Here is a 21,864-nt window from a genome sequence, read left to right as displayed (position 1 = left end):
CACAAGGAACAGAATAAGAACAATAGCTAAAAACAACACTTTTTGATACATTAGAGTTTGGATCTCAATTAAAATTAGCTCATTAAACCACACATGTTTCAAATTTTCAAATAATCACCCTTGTGACTAGAAAATACAGCCCCAAAACAAGTATCAATTAGCTGAACTTCCCAAATATAGTGAAATCCTATTTGTACACAATGAAAAATTTTGTGCACGTCCTCATGTTTTGGTTACATGGAGATAAAGACCCTAGAAATTTGGGGTTTTTTAAATCTTGTGATTTATTGTTTCCTTGCTTTATTCTGAGTTAAAATCATTGGTATGAAGAGGGAAAAGAGGGAAAGAATTGGAGATAACTAATTCTTATTAGTGGGCCTCAGTGAGCAGAAGCTTCTTGCCAAAGAAAAGAAATTTCTGGATTTAATGGAATTCCAGTAAAAGGAAATGTAACCATCCTCATTAAAAAACATTGCCCCCATACAAATGATCTTTGCCCTGTAAACTCTGAAATGATTCTGCACAGTGCTCCTAGAGCAGTCCCTCTCCTCCTTAGATTTCTTTTTATTTTCTGCCTACTGTCTTGTGAAGTGGCAAAGTGAACACAGGCGTTTGTGCAAACATATTTTGTCCAAGCAAATGCAGCAAATATATTGAGCTCTTGGACAAACATAAATATTCAGAAAATGAAAATAACCAAGAAGGGATGCCTAGGGTATTCTGTCTTACAGTGTCATTTGTGTTAGTTTTGATTGCATCTTCTATGTAAATAGGTCTTCCTTTTTTAAAGCTGTGAGTGTGTTTCGTGCTTATTTCCAACAGTGTATTAGCTATAAAGGAATTAAACCTTAAAAACTAACCAATCAGCAGTGCTAAGTCCACCATGTTAGAAACAATAAAACTGACCTCAGTCATTACTCTTTCAATATATTAGGATCCTTCATCCCTAGTTCTCTCAATTCTTGCTGCTCAGACTCATCTTCTTGTCCTATTGTATAGTTTGTACTTGATATTCTGGAAAGTGGATAAATAGGTTTTGATTTATTCTGGTTTTTGAAGCCATTTTCTTCCATTTTTTTTCCTTCTCACGTAATACATTTCTCTGTAAAGGAGAGCAGCATGGTGGTCTAATGAAGACAGTCTGGAACTGTGAGTCAGGAGACCTGAGTTTCAATCTTAGCTCTGCCACTGGCCTGCTGTGGTTCCTTAGGCAAGTCATTTACCCTACATGAGCCTCAGTTTCTTCATCCGTAAAATGGGGACACTTCTTTGCCTACCTCATAGACTGTGGAAGAGGGATCTGTTCTGATCTTGTATCTACCCCAGATTGTAGCACAGGGTTTGGGACAGAGTTAACATGCAGTAAACACTATAACTTACTAGAAGATTTGACAAAAAAAGTATGATCATAAAAAAAATGTGCATTTTTGTTTCCTTGGCGTTGCCAATAAAAACTATCCAGTCTGAGGAAACAAGGTTCGAATGTCCCACTAGATTGTAAGCTCTCGTGCCCACGTGCTCTACTGTACTCTCTCAAGTGCTTAGTACAGTGCTCTGTACACAGTAAGCCATCAATCAGTACATACCAGTGATTGATCAATTCATTTATGTGCCAAGACCAATCACTGTCTTTCAAAATCCATATTTGAATACATCAAAGGATGTTCCGCAATCCATATTCAGATGTGAAAAGTCACAAGCACGGATGCTTAAAAAATAATAATAATAATGTTGGTATTTGTTAAGCACTTACTATGTGCAGAGCACCGTTCAAAGCGCTGGGGTAGATACAGGGTAATCAGGTTGCCCCACGTGAGGCTCACAGTCTTCATCCCCATTTTACAGATGAGGTAACCGAGGCACGGAGAAGTTAAGTGACTTGCCCACAGTCACATAGCTGACAAGTGCCAGAGCAGGGATTTGAACCCATGACCTCTGACTCCCAAGCCCAGGCTCTTTCCACTGAGCCCTCCTTAGGCCAGAACTTATCCTAACTCTTTCCAAACTCTCTACCTGAGGGTAAGCTAGACTGGCTGACTTTAGCCCATCTTCTTGATCCAATAAAACTGTGCATTCTCTCCACGGTCACTTAGGATCAGTCGCCTGACCTGTGTTTCTAAGTGGTTTTTTAATAATTACGGGTTTCATTTTCTTGTTTCGGCTGGTGAAAACAGAATCTTGGTGAATAGTTGACAAGATATTAAAAGGTTCTTCCTGGAAGCATGTCATTGTTCTCTTTTTTAACAAAGAAAAACACATCTATCACAGTACACCCACTTTAAGATCTATTTCAAAGAACATACGGTTTGAGTCAAAATACGGCCCACACGAGTGCGTGGGTTCTCTCCAACGAAAATCAAAGTGTGGCTGTGGATGTGTTAGTGTGGGATCTTTTTGATGTATTTCTCAAACTATCAGGAAAGATTTTCTTGTGTTTTCAGTTTGCAAGGCACTGCTGGAGGCTCTTCATTTTGATCACACTTTTACCTGAATCCTGGTTAGGGGAGTGGTATTGATCTTTATTTGCACTCTGTGGAGTGTATAATTAAGATTGAAGTTTGCGGGAAGCACTGATTCGTTTTCCATTAGGTTCTGCATCAGCTCTTGCTTTAGGCTCCCTGACTTAAGAAGGATTTTGACTGTTTGAAGATGGAACTCAAGAGAGCGGCAAATGTGTTTGGAGGGTTGGAACACAGGACTTGGCGAGGAAAGTTTCAATGAAATGGGAAGTTATGGGTGGTGTCCCCCATCAGCCACAACAGGTGGGCCTTGGTCCTGGACTGATAATTTGTGCAGAGGGATTGATTATCGAGCCGGCAACTTGCCCTGTGCCACTCTCACTCTCTGGTCCCTGCAGCCGTATTCTTATGGGACATGATCAGGCAAGTAGGTTGGCAGTGGAAACAGAACATGGTGAGTGTTTGTGCGGTCTTTACCCACAGTATCCAGTTACTGGCCGAACCAGGACAAGAGCCCAGGCCTCCTGATTTCTAGAACAGTGCTCATTCCACTGGACCAAAAACAGGGCCAACTGGCAATTGAAGGATTGGAGGCCGGTTGTCGTCTTCAGTTCGTGAGGCCTTATTTTAAGGAAGTGACCAACAGTCCCCCATCTCCGTTTTTGGACATAATCAGGCGGGATGCTGGCTTGGTAACAAAGAACTTTCTGACAGTGTTATGTAATACCCTGAACTGTGGCATCCCGTTCCCGGGAAGGAGGGAGGGAAAAGGCGAAGGTCGGGCTTAATTCTTTCTGGAGGTGTAGGCGTCAGTTTATCCTTTGAACATGTGGATGAAAAGACAGGGATTTTAAATAGGGATGGGGACAGGCTAAAAATAACCGTTTTGGGTCATTTAAGCCAGTTGGGAGGCTCTAGCATCTTCTCTGAGACCGGGACGAGCCGGGCTGGGATTCCGGCTCAGAGAGCTGAGAGAGCTGATGTCCCCAAGGAGAGGGACACCTTTGTCTGGGACCCCAACCCCCTTTCTGATTGAAGGAACCTATGGTTTTAGGAATATTTCTTGTGACTACTGCCATTATTTTTGCTAATGTGTAGTATTTAATGCTTAATTGAATGAACTTGGTATGCTTGGTCAGAATATGTGGAGGCTCAGGTGGTCTCTTTCAGGAAATGTAGTAATCCTTGAGGAAAAGATATCATCAGGCAGCTGGTGAATAGATCAAAAATAAAAGGTCTGGATCGCCGATTTTTTTCCCCCAAATTGCTAGGAACTTTCAAAAACTCTCGGTGGGATGTATAGTTTAGAACTCAATAGTATCATTATATTGAATTTGGATGTCAAATTAGAGGATGCCAAAAATGCCAGAAATGTTCTGTTATTTTTTCTCCTTTCTCCCTTATTGTACTGATTGCATTGATAGATCAATCAATCAATGATATTTATTTAGCATTTACTATGTGCAGAGCACTTTACTAACTGCTTGGTAGAGCATGATAGAACAGAGTTGGCACACGTTCCCTGCCCACAACGAGTTTACAGGATAATATCTACTTATGGTGGCCATCTTGGTGTGTTTGCCTTATCCCTTAGTTCATATTTTCTGGTGGTTCAGCCTCCCTTTGCCAGGGAAGTCTGGAGCTCAGCGGATGAGGGGAGAGAAGCGGAAGAAAGGCGGAAAGGATGTGGGAGAAGGGGGAGGGCAGAGGAGATGAGAAAAATACGGCTTCTCCGATCCATTCAGATACATGCACCTCCAATAGTAGTAATAATTGTGGTATGTGTTAAACACTGTGTGACAAGCACTTTTAGCACTGAGTTAGAGAGCACCATGGCCTAGTGGATAGAGAATGGGCCTGGGAGTTAGAAGGTCATGGGCTCTAATCTTGGCTCTGCCACTTGTCTGCTGTGTGACCTTGGGCAAGTCACTTAATTTGTCTGTGTCTCAGTTCCCTCATCTGTAAAATGGGGATTAAGACTGTGAACCCTGTGTGGGACAGGAACTGTGTCCAACCCACTTATCTCCCTCAGCTCCTGGAACATAGTAAGGGCTTAAAAAATGCCATAATTAATTATTATTATCCAGGATAATCAGCGTGGACGCAAGTCCTATCCTACCTGGGGCTCACAGTCTAAGGGAGAAGAAGAGAAGGTATTGAATCCCCATTTTACAGGTGAGGAAATTGAGGCACAGAGAAGTTAAGTGACCTCCCCAAGTTCACACAGCAGGCAAATGGCGAAGCTGGGAATAGAACCCAGCTCTCCTGACAGCCAGGCCTATGCTCTTTCCACTAGATCGCACTGCTTCTCCTCCCAGAAATGCTGGGTGAAGTTATGTAGGTCCCCGAGTCTCTACCACTGCCCCACAGATTTCCCTGTGGCTGCTTTCAGCCTGCAGGTGCAAATCTCGTGTGATCACAAGGCCTTGTTCAAGGGTAAGGCCGATCCCAACCAACAGATGGAATCAGTCAGCTTTTCCCTGGCACAGACGCTAATCAGAAGTGTATTATCGACATCCTAAAAGAGGTGATGTGACCTCCACAAATGCTAGTAGACTAACTCCCAGGAAATGACAAAATAAAGCGATCCAATCCAACTGTCCATTTCTTGTATTCCAGGAGTTATAGTTCCTGCTTGGGCATAGATAATTATAGAATTTAAGACAGCCTGGCCCCGTAGAAAGTACATGGGTCTGGGAGTTGGCCTGGATTCTAGACCTAGCTCTGCCACTGTGGTTCTGTGTGATCTTGGCTAGGTGGCTTAGCCTCTCTGAGCCTCATTGTCCTCATCTGTACAAGGGGGATAAGTCTACCTAGCCCCCTCCCTACCTGCTAGAGATGTTGGGAAGACAAAATGACATAACTGATGTGTCTGCACTTCGGAAAAATATAAGTACCTCTGCCTCCAAGTTCTTGTCTGTCCGTCTCCCCCGATTAGACTGTAAGCCCGTCAAACGGCAGGGACTGTCTCTATCTGTTGCCGACTTGTTCATTCCAAGCGCTTAGTACAGTGCTCTGCACATAGTAAGCGCTCAATAAATACTATTGAATGAATGAATGATTTCAAGCAGTCCTTTCAAAGTGTCAGTGGACTACCTTATCGTATCCCCTCCCCTTATAAGTGGTCAGTACTAACTATATTTATTTTGTGCAGTCTGTATCACCCCCCTTTCAGAAATGGTGCTGGATGCCTGCTCTCTTTCTCCTTTCTCTCACTCCCCTGACCACCCTCCCACCAGTCCACCACCTCTCTATAAATAATTTTTCCCTTAGGGAAGTCTCAGGTTATGTTGTATTCATTAGATATATAATTTATCACCCCCGGGAACCTTAACTTATTTAGTGTACGCATCGAGACCTTGTTCTCGATACAGACATGCGTACATGGATCATCTTTCCTTCCAAATCATTTTTTCAGTTACTGTATAATCCTAGTAAACTTGGGTACCAAAGTTTTTCCAGATCTCTAAAAACCACTTTGAATAAAAAATGCATTTAATTTGTATATGGATGTTACCCTGTAAATATTGCTTTTTGTTCTGCCCTTACACTTGTACTATCTTATTAAAAGTCCCAAAGGGGGAGTAGGTGGGGTGGGTCTTCCCAAGAAACAAGTGTTCAGAGAGGCCACAATCCTCAGTGGAGGCAGCATAAGGGTGATTCCAGTGTTATGTTCTGAAAGAAATTCAGAGGGACTTGAAACACATTCACACATGATCATTGTAACGTGGCTACACAGAGGCAGAGTGCAGGATTCCTTGGACAGAGTTTCTAGTTAGTGTTTCCATTGTGGATTTATGGGTCTGGGAAGATTTAATGAGGTGCCTTTGGCTCTTTGGTCAAACACACAATGAGATAATCAGGGAAGTGAACATTTGCATTCCTTCTTGCACTCTCTGGGTTACCTGCCAGCCTGGAGAGTTGAAAAGGACGTTTTTTGTGGTTTTTTTGCCTTAGCTTATGATGAAGATGTTCCTCTGGGTGGTATTCACGACTGACCAGAGTGGTGATTCAATCTTACACCCATTTTCCATGAAGAGATTTTTTGGTTCGCTAGACCATAAGCGCCTTTACTGGGCCAGGGATGGTATCTTCTAACTCTTTTGAGCTGTCCCAAACACTTAGTACAGTTCTCAATAAATAACCACCTAGAGAGAATGTGTTTCCTTTGTAAGCTTGTTACTTCTTGTATCTCAGTTTCTTCCCCCAAAAAAACTATTGGCAATTCACTCTGCTATCACTCCCTGAAGAGAGAATGATGTGCCTGGGTGTGAAATGGCATCTTTGAGGTGCCATACTAAAAGATGAAGTCAAAAGCAGAACACCGAGCAGGTGGGATTGGCAAACACCCAATCAGCTGCCATCCAGCCACAGACCAATAATTATTCAAGTTCTTAAGTGAGCCCCCATCAGTCTGCTGGGAACTGTTGGTTAGCTGTTAGAGATCAATATGAAGCCACTAGCACGGAACCAGCTGTGGGATCTTTATGCTTATGTGAAACTCAAGACAGAATATTGATTTTGGGGGGGCTAATGAGGTTTTTTTTTTTTTTTTTTGGTTTGTTTGCTAACTTCTAGCTGCTATCTGCTCCCCTGAGTATTGCATTTTCATGTTTTCTGTGGTACAGAGAGAATCTATGTCAGTGGAATTGGAATAATGGGTTTTCTGTTCTGTGTTTCTTGGGTTATTTCTGACGAACCTTTCTCATGCAACAAAAGGAAATCTGGTTTAGAGAGTAAAACCATAGATAAGAGCTAGGTTAAGATGCAAGAGTAGCATGAAAAATTTTGGCACAAGAAACTGTCATTATTTCTAAGTTCAAGTACCTGAACTACTCAAGAAATATGGCACTGACCTGAATATAATCGACTGCAGCAGATGCTCAAGCAATTGAACTTCTGCAAAATTAGCATAAAATAAATGTCACATGCTACTCAGCTGTCAGGTTTTACTACATTACCTTTCTTTTTATAGCAGGTATGTATGGACATTCCCTGCCTTAAAACCAAGGTTGTTCATAGCATGTTCTCTAATTAAAATTTAATTCCAAGAAAAGAAACAAAAATAATCATCATTCAAAACTGTGATTCATATAATTGTAATGCTCTCCCTTTGAGAAAGATAGATGTGGCCTTATTCTTTACATTAATATAATTTCCACTGGTCTCCCACCCCAAGGACATTTTGAGCGGGAGGTGTATATTTTAGGACTTGTGTTCAGTCCTCTAACCTGTAAGCTTCTCATGGACAGGGAGCAGTCTACCGCCTCTTTTGAATTACACTCTTCTAATATTCTTACTACTGTGCTCTGCACACAGTAAGCACTTGATATTTACCATTGATTAATTCATTGATTTCAAAACAGTCTTTACCATGTCTCCGACCAGAAAAAAATATATATATCCCTGGATGAGAAGGGATTGATATCCCACTACCAACTCCCAACCCAACAGTGGAACACAGAATCAGCAGAAATACTATGTTCAGGGAAAATAAACAAGAAAGAGGGAAGAAGGTTGTTACTGGTAACTTTACACTACCTGGATGTTATCATCATCATCAGTGGTGTATATTGAGTATTTATTGTGTGACTAGTACTGTACTAAGCACTTGGGCGAGTACAGTACAACAGAGCTGGTAGGCATGTTCCCCACCTGCAACAAGCTTGCAGGTTAGAGGCGAAACAACCATTAGTTTGCATTTTGTACATATGTACAGAATTACCAAGGGGTTGAGGGTGGGGCAAATATCAAATGCCCAAAGGTCCCAGATCACCGTGCATAGACAATGTAGAAGGGATAAGGAGCTGGGGGGAAAGAGGGTTTAATCAGGGAAGTCTTTTTGGAGATGTGACCTCAATAAGCGTTTGAACCAGCCCTATTAACCAACCCTGGCTCTCAGGCGCAAAGTGATTTTGAATAACCATAACCAGGTGCAAGTGTCAAAATGTGTTGTAAACTTTCTCTTCCTGTCTAGTTCTCTCTCTCCTCATAAGTCTTTTCTCAGGGCTCAGGAGCTATTAGTTTGTCTCATTTTCACCAGCACTGAGTATGGTTGATATGAATTCTTTCTGGAAGAAGCTCTTAACAGCTAGCCCCCTGTCTTCAAGTTTCAAGTCCCAGGTCTCTGCTTCAAAGCTGTAGTGTAGTGTTGTTGAGCCTTTTGCTTCTCTAGCCATTTCCTCAGATTTGGGAGTGAATTCAAAGGTCAGAAATTCATTGATTTGAGCCTGATGCTCTTGCTTACAGCCACATAGAAGTTGGGTGGTCTGTATCTGGTCTGGCCCCTCTCCAATGAGAGAGAGAGAGAGAGAGAGAGAGTGTGTGTGTGTGTTGGTTTGGGGACATGGAGTCAGTCAAGGGGTCTGTCCTGTCCTACAGAGGTCTCACATCCAAGTAGGAGGGAGAGCAGGTCCTAAATTTCCATTTTACAGATGAGAAAACTGAGGCACTGAGAAATTTAGTGACTTGCCCAAAGTCACCCAGGAGGCAAGTGGTGGAATAGGAATTTAAACCCAGGCCCTTCAGCTCCCAATCTAAAAACCCACCTCTTGCAGGAAGCATTCTCTAATTAAACTCCACCTCTGAGATTGCAACGACTCACAACTTCCCTTAGCATCCTTTAAAACCTACCTAAATTCTGGTCTTATATTAATTTACACTTATTTATCCTACCATACTCCTGCCATGAGCTTCTGTAGCAATGTTTCTTGTACTACCTGTAAAATTTGAGTTTTTCTGTCTCTTCCATTAGACTGTAAATTCCTGAGGACAAAGACTGTCTTTCTCTTTTTGTACTGTCCCAACCCCCTAGTATAGTGCTCTGCCCCAAATAGACACTCAATAAATGTTCTTATTAATCATAGCTGTCATGGAGCTAAAGAATAGTCCCTCCTAACAACTATATTAAGATCCCAAAATTTATATGTGGATTTCCCTTGAGAGGGTTGCCTAAAAGACTTGTGTCTCATGCCCATCTCTGCCAATCATATCCAAAATATACCCCAAGAGAAAATTCCAAATGAAATACAGAAATACAGAAAGGTATTCTCGTTCACATCTCAAGCAGGAAGCAGCACTTTGGGGTTTCCATGTTTTTTTCTAGATTGCCCAAATTTCAGTAGAAAGTTGATTTTGATTTTCTCCCTGAAACTTTGCTTCAGAAAGACATCCAGGAGTAAATGGTTACTTATTCTTGAAAATAGCCTTCACTCTGCGTCTTATGAAGGTGAATTTGATTGGCCATTGCTGACTGTGTGTTGGAAGGTAGCTTGTAAATCAAGTTTTCAGATGAAAGACTGCCTAGCTCCCGAATGCAGTAGTTGTTAGTCCCAGTTTTCCCTGCGAAAGGTGTAGCTGATGAAATTTTAGCTAAAAGAGGCAATTTCCACAGATGCTTCTCTGTGCTGAAGAACTCTGCATAGTTCTGCTTGTCAGCATTCTAGACTGGAGATTGTCATTTGATATTCTTTGCCCAACTCCAGCACAAATTAAAATGCCTAAGCACAAGTGACTTTTATTTCCTTTGCCTCAATTTCCCTGACTGTGAAATTGAGTTAATACTCTTTGTTCCCAAGGTGCTTAGCTAGATAATGTCTTTAAAGTGCTTTGTTATTTCTGGAAAAAGACTATATAAATGCCAAGATTAGTGCCTGTTTGGGCCCAATAGCTTCTTGCGTTTATAAAGTTGGTTTTAGTTTTCAATTTTTGTTTCCTCAGGGTTACAAAGTTAAAACTACAAGTCGCTTTGGAACAGAATGAATGGAACAAAAAGAGGGTAATTTCATATGGAAAAAGTAATTTAAAACAAAATAGGCTCGGTTAAAGCAAAATAAAAATATACCATCTGGCCTGCTGACTATTTGTGACAAATGATGAGATATGGATCCAGAGGTATATATATGGCCCAGTGGCCAGCCACTTCTTCCTCTGTCCACATACTGTTTCTAAATTTAAGTGCTCCTTGCTTGTAGCACCTGTGAATATTTATTGACTGCCAAGTGCCCTGCCTTCTGGATCTTTTTTGACACCCAGTTGACAGAGACACTGGCCTCCTGTCAGCTGAGAGAGCCAGAGACACTTTCTCTCTTGACCTGCTCAGGCCAAGTGAGCCACCAGCTCAGGGGTCAAAGCTGTGAGTGGAGCAGATGGAGAGGGGCTTCTGAGTTTTTTCCCCAGAATCACCACTTCAGACTCTGAGCATGCTCCAGACTGCTTGCTCGGGTTCCCAGCAAGCAGATACTCTGCAGCTTTGATGCCTGTGCCGTTTTCAGCCCCTCAGACCTTCTGGGCAGACCCATATGGCGAGTGAGGAAAAGGAACCCCCTTCTCTCCCTCCTTTCCTCACGGAAAAAAATGCCGTGACCTTCAGTCAGTCATATTTATTGAGTGCTTACTATGTGCAGACGACTGTACTGAGCTCTTGGGAGAGTACAACAATGAACAGACCAATTCCTTCCCCACAAAGAGCTTACAGTGTAGAAGGGGAGACAGACATTAATATAAATAAATTACAGATCTGCATGTAAGCGCTGTGGGGCTGGAGGGCACAATGAATGAAAGGAACAAGTCAGGGCGATGCAGAAGGGAGAAGGAGGGAAAGCCTCTTGAAGGAGATATGCCTTCAATAAGCCTTTGAAGGGGAGAGAGTAGCATTTGCTTACGACTCCATCCATCTTGTAGAAATGAATTTGAGTCAGTTTAGTGTAATAAACGAGCGACTGGGCTCTGTCTCCAACCATCCCTGGATGTGGGAGTGTTAGCAAGGATCATGTAAAGAGGATATTTGCAATGGAGTAGGATCCTGGAATGAACACCAGCAAATGCCCATTGTGAGACCCAGAAACAGCTCCATAGCTCTGAGGATCACCTTTCTCCAAGTTCTCTGGATCTGGACAAGGTACTTCTCCCCAGGTCTTAGGATCACTACCAAGAGTGGCAGAGCAAAGAATGAAGCATGGCCTAGTGGAAATAGCCTGGGCCTGGGAGTCAGAGGACCTGGGTTCTAATCCCAGACCCACCTTGGATATCACCTTGGACAAGTCACTTAACTTCTCTGTGCCTCGGTCACCACATCTATAAAAAGGGGATTAAGATTATGAGGCCTAAGTGGGACGGGGCAGTGTCCAACTGGATTAGCTTGTATCTATCGCAGCCCTTGGTACAGTGCTGGGCACATAGTAGATGCTTAACAAATACCATTAACAAAAAATTCTGGCACAGCTAATGTTCTCATCACATGCTTTCAGTAGAACATTAAGTAATTAGGGAACAATCATCCCTTCAATTAATGGATGCCACAGTGTTGAAAGAAATGTCTTGTTCGTATGTGCTTGCGCTGCGTCTGGCACCTTGAATTCTATAGAGTGAGCCTTCCTTAACAGGGTTTTCTAAGAACTTATTCCTCTCATTTTAGAACTGAAAAAATATTTAAAACCTTTTTCAATTTCAGATGGCTCACTTATCCTAATCTAAATGGTCCAGTTTGCATCTACCTGAGAGATGTTCTAAAGCAAAATGAATTTCTTGCATCATGTTTAAGGCATGTGAAGCTATTAAACTGTAGCAACTATAATTGATTTAGCCTAATACTGCTATTATTCAGTTTCTGGCAGTGCTTTTCTTAGTGCTCTAGTAATGCTGGTAGGCCTAAAAAGTATCCTAGGTATCCTAACAAGTATACTTAAAAAGTATCCTAACACTTAAATAGTAAGTGTTAGTATTTAAAGTACTCTGGATATAAGGTAACTGTATTTTAAACTTTAAAGCTAATGATAGTTCCTAAGAAATGGAGTGTTCCTGCTATGTGAATCGATTGGTCAGTCAGAGGTATTTGAGCGCTTACTGTGTATTCTGTTCTAGGTGCTTAGGAGAGAACAATGCAGTAGAGTTACTGTGTCTCTCATTAATAATTATGATATTTGTTAAACACTTACTATGTGTCCAGGACTATTCTAAGTGCTGGGATAGGTACATTTTAATCAGGTTGGACACAGTCCCTGTCCCACGTGGGGCTCACAATCCATTCAATAGTATTTATTGAGCGCTTACTATGTACAGAGTACTGTACTAAGCGCTTGGAATGTACAAATTGGTACAAATCTAGAGACGCCCCTGCTTATGTTTTATTTTCTCAGCTATTTGAGGGTTTACTTTATTGTACTCTCCTAAGTGCTTCGTACAGTGCTGTGCACATAGTACAAGTGTTCAATAAATTCTATTGATTAACTTGGATTCAGAAGTTTTTGTTGATATAAAGGGATCTTTAAATGTGCCAGTCACTCTACTTTTATGTAACTAGCGTTGCACATTTTATAGGAAAATATCTTTGAGTTCCACTGTTAGAAATAAAATTCTGGGCCTTATGGGACATTGTTCCGATGGAGCCCTTTTTTCTATCTATCTATAGTACACACACAGTCACTCTCTCTCACACACATATATGTATATTTGTGTGTGTGGTGTGTGTGTCTGTGTAGATAAAGACATATGGCTCAAGTATATTTTGAAAGAGAACTGCGTAGTTAGATCTGTATATATAAACGTGACCGAAGGAAAAGCTATTTTAACTCCTTCGAGAAACCTCCATGCGTGATATGTGAACTCTGCTTTATCAAAGCCCATCAAAAACCAGACGTTATTTTAAAAATTCAGTTGCTTCCTTTGTAGTTGTAATAATCAATGCCGCTCACAGCACAGCCTAGCAGCTAGCTCCGAAAGCTTGACCCCCTTCACTGCCCACCCCTGCCCCAGAGAATGCTATTAATATTCTGACCATCTCCAAGGAATCTTTTGAAGTGTTGATGCCCTTTTTTTGCCCTTGCGTGACAAATTCAGTCATTGAGACAGATTGGCTTCTTGGAAACTTAGGTAGCATTCACCATCTCTGTTACTCCTGGTTCTTGCTTGATCAAGCCACATGAAACTCAAACATTCTAACCTCAGTACACCTGCAGTTTTGTATGATTTGAGCTGAAAGTGTGGTCGATATCTAGCCATCTGTGACTTCCAACACTACCTCATTGGCACCAGTGATGCATTGACACTGAATCTTTTCATGCTGCCTTTTCACTCCCTCTCTTAGACATTTCCATCCTTTAAGATGAAACTGTCTCACAGCTGCAGTTGAATCGCCCAGTACGATAGGTACCAATAGGATGGACAATCATGGGAGAATAAAAATTCCACTATAAGTCCCAAGTGAAAACAAACAGAGGAAACAGAAATAAAACTGATGAGTCTCTTCCAATATCCACAAAATGATTTCACTGACTGCAAATTGAAGTGAGACTTGAAAGTGCTTTACCATCCTCATTTGTTCTGCATTGAAAAAGAGTCTTCTAGGTAGTTTTGTCCAGGGAAACTTGTTACATTTGTTGGTACCTAATGGGCGAAATCCCAAGGAATTCTGTTCTTTCCTCTCCCTAATCCCTTCCTCCCATGTCAGTCAGTTTTGCCAGGAGCCAGTGAGGGTGGTTTGGAATAATCAGTCCTTGGATGGCACAGTAGTTGGACAAAAATAAGACCAGCACTACTGTCTCTTGGCTTCCCATAGTGGATATGGCTCTAATTTGCCACCAAAAACATATCAGGCTCCCAGGTCTCAGTTCTGCTTAGGAAGTATCTGTTCAGGATCCTTAAAACACAGATGCCAATAAACAGAAAATGCTGCTTGCACAAAGCAAGCACTTAACGGGTGTCAATAATTAGTAATAATAATGGTATAATAATTGTTGTGGAAAGGATGGGGTTGTTAGAGCACACATCTGTAAATATTTGGTTCAGAATCATGGAGAAAAATATCCCAAGACTCTCCAGACATCATACTGACACTGTCAAGGCATAATACTATGTTGGACAGGTCATTGCTCTGACCCATTAATAGCACACTTCTAGTAAATCTGGACACTTTATCTTCTCTGCTCAATCTGCCTCAGTTGTTTTCCCCTTTCTGCCTGGTTCTGTTCCCAAAATCAATTCATCAAGTCATGATTCATTACCAGTCTGGTGCATTTACAGGTTATGTAACTTATTCTAAGAACAAAGCCAAGTGGTAAAATATAATCAAGGTGTGGACAGACTTAAGAGACATTTTCTTTAAAAGTGTGCTAAAGTGTAGTACTTTTATTTCTCAATTTAAGGAGTTTTTTCTCTTTGATTTAACATCCTCATTTAAAATATACTCCATGGGTATTTAGAGTCTAATGCCTTTTGTTCTTCAGTCTTCCCATTAGATTGGGAGTTCCTTGTGGACAGGCAGCAAGTGTCTTCCTTCTGTGGTATGCTCCAGTGTGCTTAGTGATCAACTGATGATGTTGATTGAGCGCTTACAGTGTGAGGTGCCCTGTATGAAGCCCCGAGGAGAATACAGTACACTAGGGTTGGTAAACCTACCTGCCAATGAGGATACAATGCTTCTCATTTAACTCTCTCAACAGATGCCACTGACCGATTGATTTGATTGATTATGATCCGTGAACAGTGTCATCAAAAATAGTTTAGTATGAAGCTCAGTTCCACTAAACAGTATTTGCCAATTGGAGGTGGCAGGCACAGCTGACAAAAGTTTAGTTGTACTGTGATACCATTTGGCATCTTATTAAAGCAACCATCTGCTCTTAATTTCTATTAGCCCAATTTAGATCACTGTAACATAAACTGTAAGAGCTGTTTCCCACTAGGTGAAAATCAAATGTGCTTCTTAAACCTTGATTAAAAACCTCCATTAAAATTGAACAGTATAGCTGACAAGGAAAAAAAAGTCTGCATGCAAAATAAAAAAGTAATTAATAAAGCCTTTCAAAATGCTCATTTTCTTAACATATTTTTCATTAACTCCATGAAAAAAACTTGTAAAAAATATTTTACCTAATATGCACAGGGATTATTTCATCGGTGAAATCCATACGGGCCACCCAACTTTATTTCTAAGACTTCATTTTAATTCTTTGTTACACATTAATGGATGAAATAACTCTTACATAGAACAGATTTTATGATTGTTTTTGTGACTCCTAATTGCATTAAAGCATTAATTCACAATTTGCAATTGGAGCTAAACTTTAATAGTGTCAAGGGGTTATTCAGGGCAGAAACCTGAAATTAGTAAAACAAGCAATTAAGGCATAAAAAGAAGACATCTTCTAGAAGTTCAAAAGTAGTAAATTTGCCATTGTCCCCTGCTATTATTCATTTCCAAAAGGGCATTCATTTATTTAAAAGTAGGAATTTTGATTTGTTTCAATTTCTTCTAAGCACATATATATTACTCCTCTCATGGATACATATTTTTGTTTATGTATATGTCTTCCCATACTGTGATATTCCTTCAGCTTTTTGACACTTTTCTGTTTTTACTTCCTGATATCCTTGTTCTTTCCCCTATTTGTGCTATTTCTAAATTAATTTTAAGCAGCACGGCATATTGGATAGAGAACGGGCCTGGAAGTCAGAAGGTCATGGGTTCTAATCCCGTCTCCACATCTTGACTGCTGGGTGATCTTCAGCAAGTCACTTAACTTCTCTGGGACTCAGTTACCTCATCTGAAAAAATGGAGATTAAAAGTGTGAGCCCCACATAGGACAACCTGATTGCCCTTTATCTATCAGTGCTTAGAACAGTGCTTGGCACACAGTAAGTACTTAACAAATACCATCACAATAAACCTATTTGCCTGTATCTACCCCAGTGCTTAGCATAGTGCCTGGCACATAGTAAGCGCTTAATAAATACCACAGTTATTATTACTCTTTGTCTTCTCCATTATATTGAGGGCTCTTCAAGGTCAGGGAACTCGTGTTCTGCTACTGTCGTATTCTTCCAAAGAACTCAATCACTCAATCAGTCTCTACTGCAGGTGAAGGTGAGTTTGGGCCACGGCCCACAAATTGTAAAAGCTGTATTTCCTACTTGGCTTAGTCAGCAAGGACTTGCCCAGCAGTAATTTCTCCACCGGCAGCATGTGGGCACAGTAAATGATTTGGAAAATCCCCTCTGAAAATGAGGCTTTGAAAAAGGATTCACGAGGGCCAATGCCTCGTGCGTTCCTGGGCAAGTAATGTCCTTCATTTTGCAATAGTAGAAACAGTCTCTGAGTCTGTGAATTAGTTGGAGACTGAACCCATTGCCTAACCTCATTGTATCTCTCTCTCTCTCTATTCATTTTAAATGGCATTTGTTACTGCCTACTTTGTGCCCGGTACTGTACTAAACTCTAGGGTAGATCCAAGATAAGCAGGTCCCACGTGGGGTTCATAGTATTAACATCTATTTTACAGATGAGGTAACTGAGGCACAGAGAATTTAAGAGACTTGCCCGTGGTCACAGTGCAGAGCCACAAGTAGACTCCCAGCCCCGCACTCCTTATCCACTGGGCACGCTGCCTCTCTTTGCTCTAAATGCTTAATCTGAGAAATTTTTATTGTTTTCAAGCTGTTTCAAATTCTATTTTAGAACAAGAAAATGACTGCCGAAATGAAGTAAATCATCTTGGTTGTCACCTTCTTATTGTTCAAGAGCGAAGTTCACTGATTTTTCAGTAAATACTTGAAACTTTTCTTAGCACTATTCAGTGTCACAGTTTCCTCATCTCTAAAATGGGGATTCAGTACCTGTTCTCCCTCCTACTTAGACTCTGAGTCCCATGTGATTACCTTTTATCCACCCCAGTGCTTAGTTCAATGCTTGGACATAGGAAGCGCTTAACAAATACTATTGTTGTTGTTGTTGTTATTGAAGAATGGATGAAAGCAGGCTAGTCAATTAGCTGCTTTCATTAAATTGAAACCGGACATGGTTAAAGCACAGGCAGAAGGAATGGGTTATCACATCTTTCTTTTTTAGCTACTGTTTTTGGTTCCCCCCCCCCCCCTTCCACATCTTGGGGTAGGGGAGCAGTGGAGACAGAGCACCCTAGTATGTCATCAAGAGCAGAGTTGCTCCCGATCAACTAGTGGTACTTATTGAGTGCTTACTATATGTACAGCACTGTGCTGAGCACTTGAGAGAGTACACTACAATGGAGTTGATAGTCACGTTCTCTGCCCATAAGGAGCTCACAGACTAGAGGGGGAAGAAAGCTAAGAAAATCAATTGCGGATATGAACCGAAAGGTTATAGGGGTGAGGGAGGGGTGATGGGGAGAGGGTGAGTGTCGCCTGCTCTCTCTGAGTAAGAACCTCCGGGTAGGTTGTGAGAGCAAGAGGGTAGATGCCACACCTGTGACTGGACTGCAAGAGACAAACACATGTGAGTGGCATGGGTAAACCTGATGGGGCACCTTATATGCAGTGGAATATTGGTAACACCTCTATCTCTCCAGTTGACCTTTAACCATCACTCGTGACATTGTGGAATTAAAAAATTAAATTAAAAACGGAGGGGTGTGTGTGAACAGACCAAAAGAGTTACAAGTTTCCTTAAAGGATTTAAAGGAACCCTATTTAGCACATTAAGCAGACTTTTGCCATAGCAGTGTGAGGGTGATTACGTTTAAAGTGTCTGGAGAATAAAGCACCCGTTGGAGACCAGCAGGGTGTGAAGTGCATAAGGCTCTCCCTCCTGGGGCATTCTAAACCCTTAGTGTAACACCTGGCACAAAAGCTTCCCCATGTAGACGTGGTTGCCGGCGATGCCCCGTCAGGCCTAATGGCAACATTGCTCGTTTGGAATGGGACAGAAATCATGTACGGTTCTTACCTTTTGTCATCTCTGCCTGTTATTTGATAGTTTAAAGGCTTCGATTATTAAAGGATTACATAAGTATGCAAAATATATCAAAAGAGGAAAAAAGAAATGCCTAGCACTGCAATTACACCCATTGTACAACGGGAGCGGTACTTTGTGTGGGATAATATGACAAGTGACAACTGACATTCATCTTTCAGTCGGGCTCTGAGGAGTGAAGCCAAATTACATGGATAACGGAACACCGGGAGGCTTTTCAGCGGTTCCATTGTTAAAACTATCCCGTGGGGTTATTTGAAAAATAAAAGGTTTTATATGCAATTGTTTTCAAATAATTGCATTTAATATTTCATTGAAAGAATGGTTGCCAGAGTCTTAGCATGTTTTTCTAGAGTGGGGAAAATTGATGTCATCATCGAATTAGATTTTAGAGAAGCAGCTTGGCTTAGCGGAAAGAGCACAGGCTTGGGAGTCAGAGGTCGTGGTTCTAATCCCAGCTCCGCCACTTGACAGCTGTGTGACTTAGGGCAAGTCACTTAACTTCACTGTGCCTCAGTTACCTCATCTATAAAATGGGGACTAAGACTGTGAGACCATGTGGGATAACCTGATTACCTTGTATCTATCCCAGCACTTAGAACAGTGCTTGGCACATAGTAAGCGCTTAACAAATACCATCAATATTATTATTATGCGGATGATTCCTTTTACCTTTGTTCCTCTCACAACAATTCTAAATTTTTTAAATAAAGAAAAGACTTATCAAAATGTATATGCCCACATGACAAATATGTGTGTGTATATATTTTTTTGGTCTGTGTGTGTGTGTATGGGTGTGTGCATATATACATATACATGCACACATATATGATTTTAAACTAGATTGCAGACTCCTTTTCCAGGTTGTAAGCTCCTTGAGGATCAGGTCTGCCTATTGCATAGAACTCACTTAGTATTATTCTCTATCCACAGTACATACTCAATACCATTATTAATCACATTTTTATATAACATTATTTTTGTGGTGTTTGTTAAACACTGTGCTAAATGCTGTGTGTATATAGCCATACACTCACACACCTCTCTGGGGAACTATAATTCATAAGCCATACCAAGAATCCACACTAATGTATTTTGTCAGATACTGTCAGAGGACTCTGGATTGCGATAATTGTGTGTGTGTGTATTCATGTTTTCAAAGTGTGTACACATGAAAGGAGGAGATAGATTTTTCTTAGAACCAGATGGCCAAATAGTTTTGATTTAATTAAGTATAGAGAACTTTAGAGTAAAACTGAGGAAAAGAGAATGATGAGATCTTTTGGCCTCCAGGACAGTTTCTCAGAGAAACCAAAGCCTGAGTCATTCAGAACCAATTCACACCACAGATAAGGAAATTCACTGAAGGCAGCAACCCAAATAGTGGTTAGGAATGGATTAGGTCACCTACAGGGAAAATTCTGTCACCTAATTGCCATGAGACTCTTCTCTTAACTGTTGTTCAGCTGATTTCCAAGTTGTTAACTGAATCATCAAACTTCTCTTCAGAGTGTTCTGCTTTTATTTCTCCCAAGCGCAAGCATTCCACCCTTCCCTGCCCAACAAAACAAAACAAAAAATAATCAAAGGTGGGAGGAAACCACAGTTCTAAAACCTAGAGATTTTAGGCAAATGAAAATGTCTCTGCCTCTGCTTGGAATTAGCTTTAATGGACTTGGTTTTAGATTTGAAGAAGAGATAGATTGTCTTCAAGATGGGTGAAGGCGATTGTTTTTACATTTCTCTGTTTCAACAGTGGCATACAAAAGCAAGATTTAGTTGGTGGGCTGTTTTTCTGAGAGCTCAAAATGGTAATTTTCCATTACCTTAATGCGCAGCTGTTCTATTGCCTTTGTTTCATAATAGTTATAGAGCACCCATGGAGTGTGCTGAAACCCGCTACATAGGGGAATTGGATGGAGCCATTATAATAATTAATATGCTTCTGCCGAAATACACCATATGGAGGGGGATGTTTTTCTTTTGAGAAAGGAGGTATACAACAGAAAAAGTTATGAATACCCTATTAACTCCAGGGCAGACAAATAGAATATGAAAATGAAAAGGGGCCAATCACTATCTTCTTAGCTATACCCCAAGATAAGCTCTTTCCGTACTCTGAGAGGAAGCTTCCAACCTTTAGGAAGGCATTAGAGTCGTTGTGGGAACAGCAGATGTAGTATTTGTTCTTATCCGCCCTACTTATCTCGTGCATGCTGAAAGTCACACTGTGCCTGTGTGCGTATATGTGTTGTGTGTAAATTCGCATGCACCCGGTTTGTGTGGGTTGGGCTGATTGGTGCATTCATTCATTCAATAGTATTTATTGAGCGCTTCAGCATGGATTTTTCCTTCAATTCTCTTCACTCTATGGCTGCTTAGGCTCTTCCTCCGTGTTTGCTTCCCTTCCTAGCACCAGGGCCACTGGCCAGTCCTGCCAGGGTCAAGGTAAGTAAAATTATTCTAAAGACAAATATTGTTCAGAACCTACCATAGAGATATAGGCGAAGAAAGCTGTTCATGCGACTGCCTCGTGAAGTGTGTACTTGTACTTTGCGGATGACTTATTAGGAATTTTTCACTTGAGAACTTGCAGAATTAAATGAAGACAGCGGGGTAAATTATCCAGCCTTTTCAGTTACTGAATCTATCACTTGAGATGTTCAAAATAGGCACAGAAAGAAGTCTGAACACCAGAATCTGGCTGTGCACCACCTTGGAGAGAAAACAGAGATAGAGTTTTTCGTTTTGGTTTTTGAAGTGCAGTATTTTTCAAGCGACTCCTTCGTTCTCTCTTTCAGGATCTAGATTTCTCATCACATCCACGGGAGCCTTGTATATTAAAGATGTACAGAATGAAGATGGATTGTATAACTACCGATGTATCACACGGCACAGATACACTGGGGAAACGCGACAGAGCAACAGTGCTAGACTTTTTGTATCAGGTAAATGTCTGTCACTTCTACTCTTGGGATGGGTGGCTGGGCTTCTGGAAGAGATCGCTAGATTCCCACGGACCTGACCTACGAAGCTCAGTACAGTGCTCAAGTAAAGCACTCAATGAACACCACTGTTGGACTGAATCCTCTGACCACCTTAACCCAATTGGGTTTTTTCCCAGCCTTGTTGATGCCTTTTGCTTGTCTTGCGTGAGAGTGAGAGCTCTCTCTGGGCTCCTCCAGGCTCTTCCCCGACCTCTAACGTTCTCTCTAACCCATATGGCCCGACTGCTGTCAGAGCTTCTGGGCCTTGGCTGGGTGTGCCCTCCTAGCTTCCACTCACCACGGGACAGGTCTTTCTTTCCTAGCATTCCGTCAGTAGCTGAAGGGTCTTCTGGTGTTCATACGCTTTTTGTTTTTAGTGAACAGAGAAATGAATTATGTGAATTTTGGAGAGGAAATCAATCCTATGTTAGTAAGGGGTGTATGGAGAGAGATGTGTGTGTATGTGTTCACCCACGAGTTGAGGCTTCATGAAGATAGACACCTGGAGGCAGCTTGAAAACGGAGAACCAGTGTTGCACAAAGCAGGGACAGTCTCCCATCCATCTTTCCAGCCTCCCTCATAGACATAGAAAGGACCTCACTGTAGCCTGATTTTTGAAAATGTGTGTGTGTGTGTGTCTTTGGGAGGCCTTCTTAGACATATACGATACATATGAAGCCCAAATATTTGAA

The 21,864-nt window shown here is 41.3% G+C and overlaps 1 protein-coding gene across 4 annotated transcripts in view; it reads left to right on the top strand.

Annotated features, from left to right (window-relative positions):
- DSCAM (DS cell adhesion molecule) overlaps positions 1 to 21,864 on the top strand; it is a 515,628-nt gene that overhangs the window by 325,197 nt on the left and 168,567 nt on the right. For all 4 annotated transcript variants that reach the window (XM_029046622.2, XM_029046624.1, XM_029046620.1 and 1 more), the window contains one exon: positions 20,986 to 21,132. In XM_029046622.2, the coding sequence (XP_028902455.1) occupies positions 20,986 to 21,132 (147 nt within the window). The remainder of the gene's footprint in view (positions 1 to 20,985; positions 21,133 to 21,864) is intronic.

Source organism: Ornithorhynchus anatinus, chromosome 18 (genome assembly GCF_004115215.2).
Source record: "Ornithorhynchus anatinus isolate Pmale09 chromosome 18, mOrnAna1.pri.v4, whole genome shotgun sequence".
In the NCBI taxonomy this organism is placed as follows: domain Eukaryota; kingdom Metazoa; phylum Chordata; class Mammalia; order Monotremata; family Ornithorhynchidae; genus Ornithorhynchus; species Ornithorhynchus anatinus.
Note: the sequence above shows the minus strand (reverse complement) of the source record. Positions and strands in the feature narration are given on the sequence as shown.